The 13,133-nt window shown below is 46.3% G+C and overlaps 1 protein-coding gene across 1 annotated transcript in view; it reads left to right on the forward strand.

Annotated features, from left to right (window-relative positions):
- Positions 1-10,443: 10,443 nt before the first annotated feature.
- Positions 10,444-13,133, forward strand: part of LOC124594295 (anosmin-1) — a 54,462-nt gene continuing 51,772 nt past the window's right edge. Inside the window, exons 1-2 of the mRNA XM_047132661.1 lie at positions 10,444-10,479; positions 10,535-10,733. Coding sequence (XP_046988617.1) covers positions 10,444-10,479; positions 10,535-10,733 — 235 coding nt within the window. The remainder of the gene's footprint in view (positions 10,480-10,534; positions 10,734-13,133) is intronic.

Here is a 13,133-nt window from a genome sequence, read left to right on the forward strand (position 1 = left end):
TAATGTCTGAAGACCGTCTATATAAATAGGGCACTACGTCAGTAGTGTGCGGATAAGTTGAAAATTTGAGTCGGCCAGCGACAGTGTCCGCGTGGCCAAAGCAGTTAAGGCAACCGATCATGAGAAGCAGTCCGGCTATCGCAACCGTGCAGTGTGGACGTGCTGTTGTTTCGAGCGGCCGGGGTGGCCGAGCGGTTCTAGGCGCTACAGTCTGGAACCGCGCGACCGCTACGGTCGCAGGTTCGAATCCTGCCTCGGGCATGGATGTGTGTGATGCCCTTAGTTAGTTAGGTTTCAGTAGTTTTAAGTTCTAGGGGACTGATGACCTCAGAAGTTAAGTCCCATAGTGCTCAGAGCCATTTGAACAATTTTTTGCGCCGGCCGGAGTGGCCGTGCGGTTCTAGGCGCTACAGCCTGGAGCCGAGCGACCGCTACGGTCGCAGATTCGAATCCTGCCTCGGGCATGGATGTGTGTGATGTCCTTAGGTTAGTTAGGTTTAATTAGTTCTAAGTTCTTGGCGACTGATGACCTCAGAAGTTAAGTCGCATAGTGCTCAGAGCCATTTGAACCATTTTTTGCTGTTGTTTCCGCCTGCGCGCTAGCTGTTGTTTACTTTCAGTGGCGGTCGATTACATGTACTACAACCATGGCCAACCGTTTCCGAAAATCCACACTACGATTCACCTTCTGCAATGACTAGACCCGAGCAAAGGCTTTGGTAGTGGAACGCTTCCTAAGCGGGACAGCTAAGACCCTAACTTCCGACATTTTGGGGAACCATTTGTCCATTTTAAACAACACCGTTTACGTCAAAGTCATCAATGACGCGTTGTGCGAAAGAATACTTCGTGATATCAAACGTGGACTACGCTTTTTTTTACGTCGACGGCAAGGTTGGTGCGCTTACTGTGGACCACGCAGACTTGGGAAGTGCACCATACGAGTTTTCGAACACCCATTCGAGCTCCCGCTGGAAGACGTTCTACATCTATGTCTACTTGGATACTCTGCAAATCACGTTTATGTGCCTGGCAGAGGTTTCATCGAACCACCTTCACAATAATTTTCTATTATTCCAATCTCGTATAGCGTGCGGAAAAAACGAAGACCTGTATCTTTAGGTGGAAGCTCTGATTTCTCCTATTTTATTATGGTGATCGTTTCTCCCTACGTACGCTCGAACTTCGTATTTGGTCAGCTTTGGTCTTAACAAGTGAAAGCCGGCCGCGGTGGTCTAGCGGTTCTAGGCGCTCAGTCCGGAACCGTGCGACTGCTACGGTCGCAGGTTCGAATCCTGCCTCGGGCATGGATGTGTGTGATGTCCTTAGGTTAGTTAGGTTTAAGTAGTTCTAAGTTCTAGGGGACTGATAACCATAGATGTTAAGTCCCATAGTGCTCAGAGCCATTTTTGAACAAGTGAAATTGTTTAATTTGATATTCAGATATTTGGCATGAAATAGAAAAGTTTCTTTGTTATCCCTGGACTATCATCCTTCCTCATTGCATTACTCGTGAGGTCAGAGTCGCTGCTGATGTAGTCATTAATTCTAACATACTCCATTGATGTTAATTCAGGTTTACCTTTGGAGATAGTGGAGATGTCCAGATGACGATGGGCTGTCGTACAGCAGCTGAAGCAACATAATTTTACAGAATGTTTTGACTCGTTGCCTTGAGTATGTGATAATTGTGTCTTAAGTCTAACTGACGAATGCAGATGACTGTAACGGGTGTCTGTAGAATATGGTGCTATGTCTGTGTTGTATTATGATGAAGGAAAGAAGAGAATGGTGCCCACTACGGCTATAAACACTGCTTTTCCCGAACAGAACAAACGAGGACGTCGGGCTTAGCATAGCCATCGGACAGGCGGATCGTCATTAACAATGAACAGTATCACACGCCCTCACTACATGAGATACTGGAAAGAATTTTGGAAATCAGTCCAGGAGAATAGTGCAAAATCGGGTAAACGGAAAATTTACGTCGCCACCTCTCTTCCCCTTGTAAGCCAAATAGTCCAGGTGAAAATTTCTTCTCTCTCCTGGATTCGAACCCGTTACCACCGAGATTAGCGTCACTGAATAGTTGTTTAACGTCCTCGTTTACTGAGACGAGTTTGTCGATTTCTTATGCAGAATGGTCAAACATTAGAATCTGTCCAAATTCCTCTCGATAAACACCGATCTCCCCTCCCCCGCCCCGCTCCATAGGTAGACATTTGAAGCCAGACCACGACACCACCAGTACCACCAGCACAAAGCTTCGTTATGGTTTTCATGTACGTATCATCTGATAGTATGTTTCATTTTGCCCATATAATAATTCTGTCAGTTAAAATAAATTAAAATTAATTTTATCATTAAAAAAATAGGAAATCTGTGTACCGGACTACAATACCTCGATTAACATACTTATCTGGAAATTACAGCCATTTATATATGTTCTCCCTTCTGATGTGTGGTTTTTAAAGAATCGGTCATTGGGACCAAACCCATCTCACTATCGCACAGAGTGCCCGAAAAAGTAGTTTGTTCAGTTATTCATTTCAAATCACGACGTTATTATAGGTTTCTCAGTAAATGTTACAGCTTACGTTCACTCTCTGGAAGATGGCTCTCGAGATAGAGAACTTCTTTCATGTTTTGTGATGACTAACCGACTTCACAATCACATCACAATTATTTGCACCATATATCGACATTTCCCTATCATATTTATGATCTCATTGCATTATTTCCCTCCTGACGAAATCTAACTGCTCTTCGCATTTCGTCGATGATAGTTGTTTCAATATAGACGACATTTTTCTCCGCTACGCGTTATGCGGCATTTGAATGATAGTGCTTGTGTACTCTTCACCGTCGTTATCTCATAGTGATTATTTTTCGTTTATGATGTAAAACGTACGAATAATTTCATTCAAGGATAAAGAATACCTTCATTTACTGTTTTCTAGTTCAAATGATCAATTCTTTCATTTTCGAAAGCTTTTTGCTCTTTGTTTGATACCAACTGCTCTGCATATGCAAACAGGTATTCATTTATACGTACAGACTTAATCAGTAAAGACTATAGGGAAAAGGAGTAGAACACCTTGAAAGACGATGTCGATCTTGATCCGATAACAGAATATGCCACATGGGGGATGGAGGATGTACTAATAATGGTCCACCGGCAGATGACACAGTGACATGGATACTATAATTCTGTCTGGGTCCACCCTGTTAAAAGTGAATGCCCGTGGACAGAAGGCTCACCGTAGTGCTAAGAGTTTGACGTGGTCGCCACGACATCACGCTGTTGCCCAAATATCGTCTGTCTATTTCGTATCAAGTATTTTTCGAGGGAAAAAAATTAGATATCATTCTAAAATGTTCTCGAGCTTTTCCGAATATTCTCTGACGTTAACAAATCGTTTCAAATGTCCTGAAATATTCTGGAATGTTCTAGAATATTCCTTGGAAATGGCACATATCACACTGATCCGCACCTTCGCAAAATCATCTTCATCGATGAGTTGTACAGCATAGTAAAGACAGAGGAACAACTGAACAAAAAAGTGTATCCACTTGTAGTGAGAAACTACGTAAGCAAACAGTAGTTGTATGAGCGAAACATTTTGGCAACAGGAAATGACGTAGTTCAATAAACAGATCACCAAACACTGACACAAGAGGAAGAAAAAGTGTTTAAATCCAGTGATACAATTATGAACAAATGCGAGAGCGTAATATTCGCAACAAAATCCATAAATCCGCTCAGTGTTCCTGGTATGACATTGTGAAAAAGCTTCGACACAACATAATAGAAGCGCAAATACACGGGACGGTCAAAAAGTTTCGATTTTAGGGCGTTGCTGCAGCGTTTATGCAACATAGCGCGACTCCGATGGGTATATAAAAGCACCGAGATGTGGCATTCGAGTCTTTCCGATGTGCGTATGGTAAATGCAGAAACGTAAACATGGCGACCTTATACGAAACGCGTCCAAACAAGGCCAACGTGCTGTTATCCTTTTCGTGGCTGCCGAAGGACAAACATCGATAGACATCCATCGGAGACTGGAGAATGTGTATGGCGCAGCATGTCTGACGAAAACCACCTTGTGGAATGGCACGCCAAGTTCCGTGGTCTGGGAAGCCATCAGAACGACAATTCAAGTGGGAGGCAATCAAGCACCTGCCCTGTAGTCCTGATCTCTCCCCATGCGATTATCACGCCTTCGGTCGCTTAAAGCAAGCTTAAAGGGAAGACGATTCCTGACGGTCAAGGATGTGCGGCAGTACCAAAAGGGGTTTGCTCAGTCTGGTGGGTCTGTTGGATGATTCTATCAACGATCACGGCGAGTTTTCCTGACTGGCCTACTTAGCGATTCTGGACTGTAAGACCTTCGAACGGAAATTTTTTGATCGGCCTTTATGTTAAGAAAAACGGAAGGGCAAGTCGGTAATTATGAGCCGAATTTATTTAAGAAGTTCCACTTTCCTGCAAGATAAACCAGAAAGACAAACGATCCAATACGCGAAGGAAATTTAAAAGTCTTTTATTTCCCTCACGAGCAACTATGATGCTTGTCTTGCGCGTTTGCATGTCTGACACCAATCAAACTGATACGGCTATGCACAAGAAGGCAGAACGCCAAATGTAATTTATGTCAGATGCTTTACAAATGAGATGACTGATGCACACATTTTTTTTCCAATTCACGAAACAAATGAAAAAAAAATACCAGGCGAAGCAGGTGTCTTCCAGGTAGTATCTTATACAGGGTGTTACAAAAAGGTACGGCCAAACTTTCAGGAAACATTCCTCACACACAAAGAAAGAAAATATGTTATGTGGACATGTGTCCGGAAACGCTTACTTTCCATGTTAGAGCTCATTTTATTACTTCTCTTCAAATCACATTAATCATGGACTGGAAACACACAGCATCAGAACGTACCAGCGTGACTTCAAAGACTTTGTTACAGGAAATGTTCAAAATGTCCTCCGTTAGCGAGGATACATACATCCACCCTCCGTCGCATGGAATCCCTGATGCGGTGATACAGCCCTGGAGAATGGCGTATTGTATCACAGCCGTCCACAATACGAGCACGAAGAGTCTCTACATTTGGTACTGGGGTTGCGTAGACAAGAGCTTTCAAATTCCCCCACAAATGAAAGTTAAGAGGGTTGAGGTCTGGAGAGCGTGGGGGCCAGGGAATTGGTCCGCCCCTACCAATCCACCGGTCATCAAATCTGTTGTTGAGAAGCGTACGAACACTTCGACTGAAATGTGCAGGAGCTCCATCGTCCATGAACCACATGTTGTGCCGTACTTGTAAAGGCACATGTTCTAGCAGAATAGGTAGAGTATCCCGTATGAAATCATGATAACGTGCTCCATTGAGCGTAGGTGGAAGAACATGGGGCCCAATCAAGACCTCACCAACAATGCCTGCCCAAACGTTCACAGAAAATCTGTCTTGATGACGTGATTGCACAATTGCGTGCGGATTCTCGTCAGCCCACACACGTTGATTGTGAAAATTTACAATTTGATCACGTTGGAATGAAGCCTCATCCGTAAAGAGAACATTTGCACTGAAATGAGGATTGACACATTGTTGGCTGAACCATTCGCAGAAGTGTACCCGTGGAGGCCAATCAGCTGCTGATAGTGCCTGCACACGCTGTACATGGTACGGAAACAACTGGTTCTCCCGTAGCACTCTCCATACAGTGACGTGGTCAACGGTACCTTGTACAGCAGCAACTTTTCTGACGCTGACATTAGGGTTATCGTCAACTGCACGAAGAATTGCCTCGTCCATTGCAGGTGTCCTCGTCGTTCTAGATCTTCCCCAGTCGCGAGCCATAGGCTGGAATGTTCCGTGCTCCCTAAGACGCCGATCAATTGCTTCGAACGTCTTCCTGTCGGGACACCTTCGTTCTGGAAAGCTGTCTCGATAGAAACGTACCGCGCCACGGCTATTGCCCCGTGCTAATCCATACATCAAATGGGCATCTGCCAACTCCGCATTTGTAAACATTGCACTGACTGCAAAACCACGTTCGTGATGAACACTAACCTGTTGATGCTACGTACTGATGTGCTTGATGCCAGTACTGTAGAGCAATGAGTCGCATGTCAACACAAGCACCGAAGTCACGATTACCTTCCTTCAACTGGGCCAACTGGAGGTGAATCGAGGAAGTACAGTACATACTGACGAAACTAAAATGAGCTCTAACATGGAAATTAACCGTTTCCGGACACATGTCCACATAACATCTTTTCTTTATTTGTGTGTGAGGAATGTTTCCTGAAAGTTTGGCCGTACCGTTTTGTAACACCCTGTATATTCCCCCACGTGCAACTATGTAAGAATATTTTGGGTTGTATCACTACTTAAACTATCTGACAAAAAGCATTCCGACACCTATTAGTGAACATTGATATGATGTGTCCCCCCCCCCCCCCCCCATTCGTCGTTATAACGACTTAAACCCTGCTGGGGACACTTTCCATCAGGCAACTGAATGTGTGTGATTGAATGGTAGTCCATTCCTCCTCAGGTCAGGACTCCTGGTCAAAATGGTCAAATAGCTCTAAGCACTGGTCACATAGCTCTAAGCACTATGGGACTTAACATCTGAGGTCATCAGACCCTAGACTTAGAACTACTTAAACCAAACTAACCTACGGACATCACACACATCCATGCCCGAGGTAGGATTCGAACCTGCGACCGTAGCAGCATCGCGGTTACGGGCTGGTACCTAGTACAGTTTCGAGAACGTTGTTGTCCACAAATCATTGCCTCACATGTACTACTTTATGACATGTGCATGGCCATGGCTATACAATCAATCATCGTCTTCTAACCGTTCTTGTACTACACTGAAGAGTCAAAGAAACTGGTACACCTGCCTAATATCGTGTAGAGCTCCTGCGAGCACGCAGAAGTGCCGCGACACGATGTGGCGTGGACTCGACTAATGTCTGAAGTACTGCTGGAGGGAATTGAGTCCATGAATCCAGCAGGGCTGTCCATAAATCCGAAATCTTACGAGGGGGAGGAAATCTCTTTTGAACAGCACGTTGCAAGGCATCCCAGATATGCATAATAATGTTCATGTCTGCGGAGTTTGGTGGCCAACGGAAGTGTTTAAACTCAGAATAGTGTCCCTGGAGCTATTCTGTATCAATTCTGGACTGTGGGTTGTCCCATTGTCCTACTGGAATTGCCAAAGTCTGTCAGAATGCACAATAGACTTGAAAGGATGCAGGTGATCAGACAGGATGCTTACGTACGCAACACCTGTCAGAGTCGTATCTATACGTATCAGGGATTCCATATCACTCCAACTGCACATTCCCCACACCATTACACAGCCTCCACCTGCTTGCACAGTTCCCTGCTGACACGCAGAGTCCATGTATTCGTGAGGTTGTCCCCATGCCCGTACACGTCCATCCGCTCGATACAATTTGAAACGAGACTCGTCCGACCAGGCAACATGTTTCCAGTCATCAGCAGTCCAGTTCCGGTGTTGACGGGCCCAGGCGAGGCATGAAGCTCTGTGTCCTGCTTCGGCTCCGAAAGCCCATGTCGATGACGTTTCGTTGAATGGTTCGCACGCTGATGCTTGTTGATGGCCCAGCACTGAAACCTGCAGCAATTTGCGGAAGGATTGCACTTCTGTCACGTTCAACGATTCTCTTAGTCGTCGTTGGTCCCGTTCTCGCAGGATTTTTTGCCGGCCGCAGCGATATCGGAGATCTGATGCTTTGCCACATTCCTGATATTCACAGTACACCGTAGGGGAAACTCCGCACTTCTTCGCTACCTCGGAGATGCTGTGTCCCATTGTTCGTGCGCCAACTATAACACCACGTTCAAACTCACTTGCCGGCCGCAGTGGTCTAGCGGTTCAGGCACTCAGTCCGGAACCGCGCGACTGCTACGGTCGCAGGTTCGAATCCTGCCTCGGGCATGGATGTGTGTGATGTCCCTAGGTTAGTTAGGTTTAAGTAGTTCTAAGTTCTAGGGGACTGATGACCACAGATGTTAAGTCCCATAGTGCTCAGAACCATTTGAAGCACTTTCAAACTCACTTAATCTTGCTAATCTGTCATTGTAGCAGCAGTAACCAATCTAACAACTGCGACAGACATCTGTTGTCTTATATAGGCGTTGCCGGCCGCAGCGCCGTATCCTGCCTATTTATGTATTTTTGTATTTCAATACGCATGCCGATACCAGTTTCTTTGGCGCTTCAGTGTATACGCACTACAAAAAGCTGCAAAAGGTGTTCATATCCTTCCTTAAATGCAACAGGCGGGCCACGCTAACAACGAGAACCACCCTCATACCGTAAAACTACCTGTTCCGTACTTCGCTGTCGGCACTTCATATGATGGTAGGTAACGTTCTCCAGGTATTTGCAAACTCACTACACACAGTTACTGTGCTAGCTGGACTGCTGGTAGCACCTTGGAACTCACGACTGTTTTCTTCCACTGATTTCACGCGATTTTACTATAACCACCCTGCGGCAACACTCGACGGTCCCTGTCTGTCAGTACTGAGGTCCTCGTGGTCTCTGATTGGTCGTACTTGTTCCTGCGCGTTTCTACTTTACAGTCACATCACCAACAATCGCCTTGGGCTGCTTCAGAAGAAGGAAGATTATGGTTTAACCCCCTGTGAGCAGCTTTAGAAGGCTTGGAATGTCCTTGATGTATTTACCTAAATGATATCCAATGACTAGTTCACGTTCGGACTCACTGATCTCTCCTGAGAAACGGAGTGACAACAGAATACTCCCCGCCTCGTTTTATACTGGAGGGCGCACCTCTCGTGACATCTAGTGGTCAATTCTGCATTACAGAGAGGTGTACCCATGATTTTGGTCATATAGTGTACCGTCAATGTTCTTAGTATATTGTGCTCCATAATGTTGACTGTTCATATGAATGTGATGCACGTATTTCGTACTATCGTTATTATTTCGGAACTAGAGTATCAATTCTTTGCGTGGTACTGTTTTCTCGTGGTTTAGTCATGTCAAGTCATGTCTTCAATACTTTACATAGTCGGCACCACCCGTTCCTTCCGTCTCCATGATTTCTACCTCACCCTTTATGCTCGTCCCATCCAGCTCACCCCCACCTTGAGATACCTTGGCCTCACCCTCGACCGTCACCTCACCTCTCACCTCCTGACCATCCAGCAGAAAACCCATTCCCACCTCTGCCTCCTGAAACTCCTGTCTGGCCAGACATGGGGATTGCATCCTTCCACCATCCTCCACACCTACAAATCCATCATCCGTCCTATCCTCTGTTATGTCAGCGTTGCCTGGATCTCTGCACCCACCCGCTTTTACAAGGCCCTCCAAATCCTCGAACGCCATGCACTCCGGCTTGCCTTCCATATCCACCTCCTTCCCCCACATGGCTCCTGTATGACCTCATCCCCTTCCCCCACCTCCTCCTTTTCCTCCAACATATCTTCATCCTTTACACTGTCCGCAGGCTTAATCCCCCCCACCCTCTGGTTTACTCCTTCCTCTCCACCCCCTGCACGTCGCCGCGCCTCTATCTCTATATCCCTCCCTCTCTCCACATCCACACCCTCCATCTAATTCATCAGGGCAATTTCCTCCCCCTCCCAGATCATGAGCTTCGCCGTGACATATACCCTTCCTTACAACTATAATCTGGCCTTGTCCCCCTCGCCCCCTTCGTCCCCAGGGCCCCCCTTTTTCCTATCCCCTCCTTCTCCCACAGCGAAGTTTCCTCCTTCCCTCCCTGAGTACCTGCACCCCCTCCTCAGCTGTTTTCCTCTCCTGTCCCTTCCCTTCCGAGCCTTCCTTTGGCGTGCACCCACCTCATCCCCCTTTCTACCCCTCCTCCTCACCTCCTTTCCCCTTCTTCCCATTTCCCTTGTCCCCCCCGCCCCTTGCAGATCCTCTCAGGTTTTTATTCGTTAACAGTGTGTTACGTTAGTGCAGAGTGTCGGTGCCGTTATACAGTGTTATCTAGTGATGTGGGTTTTCATTGTTTGCTCTACCTGTTTTTCGTCCATGACAGTTCCTTGCTACGCCGTCCGACATGTGGCTGTTTTACGCGTTCTACGGACTTTTATATTCCGGCCGTACTTTGCCTGGTGCCTTTTAATGTAGTGTGTGTGGTTTTTTGTGTAACATACTTTTTTAGATTTTTATCTCCGAATTACAGTCACCGCTTTGTAAGTCTTCTTTGCTTCTGTTCCGCCTGTTTTGTTTCTATATTCCGCCATATTGTCTCCTTTATATTGTTTTTAAATATCTTCCTGTCTATTTATGTCTCTTGGCTGAAGAGCAGCGCTTATGCTGCTGCCAGCCCGCCCCTGATGGGGAGTGGAGATGACAATATAGGGAAAAAAAAGCATTTGAGTGCTGATATGTGCAGCATATCTGAACTGTGTATTGTGGCGCAGGTAGGAGGTAAGGTTGAAGACTGCAGACTGAAGTGAGGGGCTTGGTGTGCTGCAGTGCGCCGAGCAGTGCGTGCGGGAGCGCGCGGTGAGCAAGGCGGGCAGCTGCCCCGGCGACCTGTCGGCGCTGTCGGCGTTCGAGGCGGCGTGCATCACGGCGTGCGCGCACGACGGCGACTGCCCCGCCACCGACAAGTGCTGCCCCAACGCCTGCGGCGCTACCTGCCAGCGCGCGCAGCAGCTGGACGTGGCCCCAGGTACGCCAGGGAGACGCTCCCGCCTCCAACACAGCGCGCATTCTTCTTATCTTTCATTACTCCCCCAGAAGGAAGGACGCAGCATCGGAGAGAATCTAATGCCCTTTGAAGCCTTAGCTTAATTAGGTATTGGTGTTTGGACACACTGAAAGATTGTGGTGAGGAATGTTAGGGTACACATCGTCCAACAAGGAGCTGAGTGCGAGGTCGCAAAATGGCAGCGATGTTAGGGCTTTCGATGCTCCACGTATTGTTTACCATGCAACCACACTATTGGCTGCTAACGCAACACGAAGCGGAACTGGAGGTATCCAATGGTGAGTACAGCACGAGCCTACGGAGCGTAGTTCAACTGTTCAGTCGACAAACAACTCACAACAGTACTGCAGTGCTAGCGGTATTTATAAAAAGCAGGACAATGACAATGATAAACAAAGCAAATATTGCATTATAGCTACAGCAACAGTTATCGAAGTTGACATTTCATCAGAAAGGAACCCAAGGAATTCCGCACAGTGAGAAAGAATTGGCAGATGGAATACCTGTATCAGCGTTTCTGCAAATTGAGTCAGTGTAATTTGTGATGTGGTTTACGCTCGACTGTGCGAACAATGTACGTGAGGAGTACAATGATGACGATACGTGCTTAACAAGTGAAACTGACACTAAAACACGTGTCGAGCTACGTAGTTCATCACCCTTGTTGGATACGGAGACATAAATCTCGTCTCCAGTGAAACTTAGTTTTCTAATAAGTCCTCAACAGTATGACCGTGTAGCGCATAAGAAAAACTGTGGATATTCAAGGGAGGACAAAATGCGCTTGTTGCAAAAACTGGTGTTTGCGCGTTTCGACGATGCTCGATACAATTTACACGATGTGCATGATAGAGACGAACTACGTTATGCACACTGAATTGCGAGCAGCATAGAGTACAGTGATTTCAAGGAAACCAGCGGACGCTTGCATAACTTCAAACAGTGCTACAGGTTTGGAAGACGTAAGGTAACGAAATTCTGGACGATGCATAGCAAACTGCGAAATTGGCTCCAAAATTAGTGGATAAGATGAACAAACTTATCACAGGGTTTTGTAAGAAATTTGTTTTCAACTCCGGCCACTCATGATTTGAAGAAGATATGCGTGTGAAAGGAACCCTGGAAATTAGAGGTACGAAGAAAGTTGTATCAAGATCAACTAACATTAATGCCGTAACGTATCCGTATACAATTATGCCGACTGTTAATCTGGATGGTAAATTGGCTGGAAAGTTATTTATTGTGCTTGAGGTGCTCTGCTGCCAGCGATTCTTTCTCGTGGGCGTGATCTTGCAAGGGCAGTAGGGAGTATTTACGTCACAGCAAGCAAGAGTGGGAGAATGAGCGTAAGAGAAATATAACTGCGGTATGAACACTGCCTCTGGCCAATAATTGCTCAAATTAACTTCTTTTGCTTGATTCCTGGTCTGCGTATACAAAATCGTACTCCTTTAGAGAAAACTATCCCTCCTGGAAAGTGTGTGACATTGTAAATCATACCACCGTCAACCACACGACAAATTCAGCCTCTGGATGTTTGTTTTTTCCGTGCCCATAAAACATATTATAGCAGCTTCGCTTTAAAGGTTGGCCAGTTTCACGATAAGCCTTGCGGCACACACTTTCGCATTCGTTTGCTTGCCATCACGTTCCATCAGCTCCCATCAGCCCGTTAGACCAATATGTTTGTAAAAGCATTTTTTACAAGTGGATACCTAGATGAATGTCCTGCACCGTTTGTAACTCACAAGGAATTCGCATTCGATCTTGTTGGTGCAAACTTCTGTGATCACTGTGGCGCACCATTTTTCATTCAGCGATCATTGAGCGAGTTAATGGTTTGCTTTGAACAATTCTTGAATTTCAACGACGTCCGTTGTGAAGTGTAATACGTGCGTCCCATAGAAGGTTGATCTCCGCACCTTCCGCACACTAATTTTCTATCGCCTTCTGATACACATGGTGTGCACTTTCGTTAATGTATTGACTTATCATGGCAAGTATCTCGCATTGGCAGCCATTGCAGCAGCGCCTAATGGCAAAAGTGTCCAGGATTTGACTGTTTCCCCTCTATTCATTCTTGGCATTCTGATGTAGGGGACGGGACGTGACCCTAGCGGTGGCGGGTGAATCGGCTGATGGCGAAGCAGGACGGAGCGCCGTCTCCCCACCTGGACGTGGGCTGCGGAGGTATTGGTGACTGGAGTCTTACAGTGAGCCGTCAGTAAAACACCCCTGGTTATAACAGTCCTTTATACGTGTCAATTACAGCTCTCCGCCTGGATGACTGCGTATCCGGGCTGGACCATCCCCTTGGTGTGACAACAAACGTGATTTATCCGACCAGACGACACGTTTACA

The sequence above is a fragment of the Schistocerca americana genome, chromosome 1 (genome assembly GCF_021461395.2).
Source record: "Schistocerca americana isolate TAMUIC-IGC-003095 chromosome 1, iqSchAmer2.1, whole genome shotgun sequence".
Taxonomy (NCBI): Eukaryota; Metazoa; Arthropoda; class Insecta; order Orthoptera; family Acrididae; genus Schistocerca; species Schistocerca americana.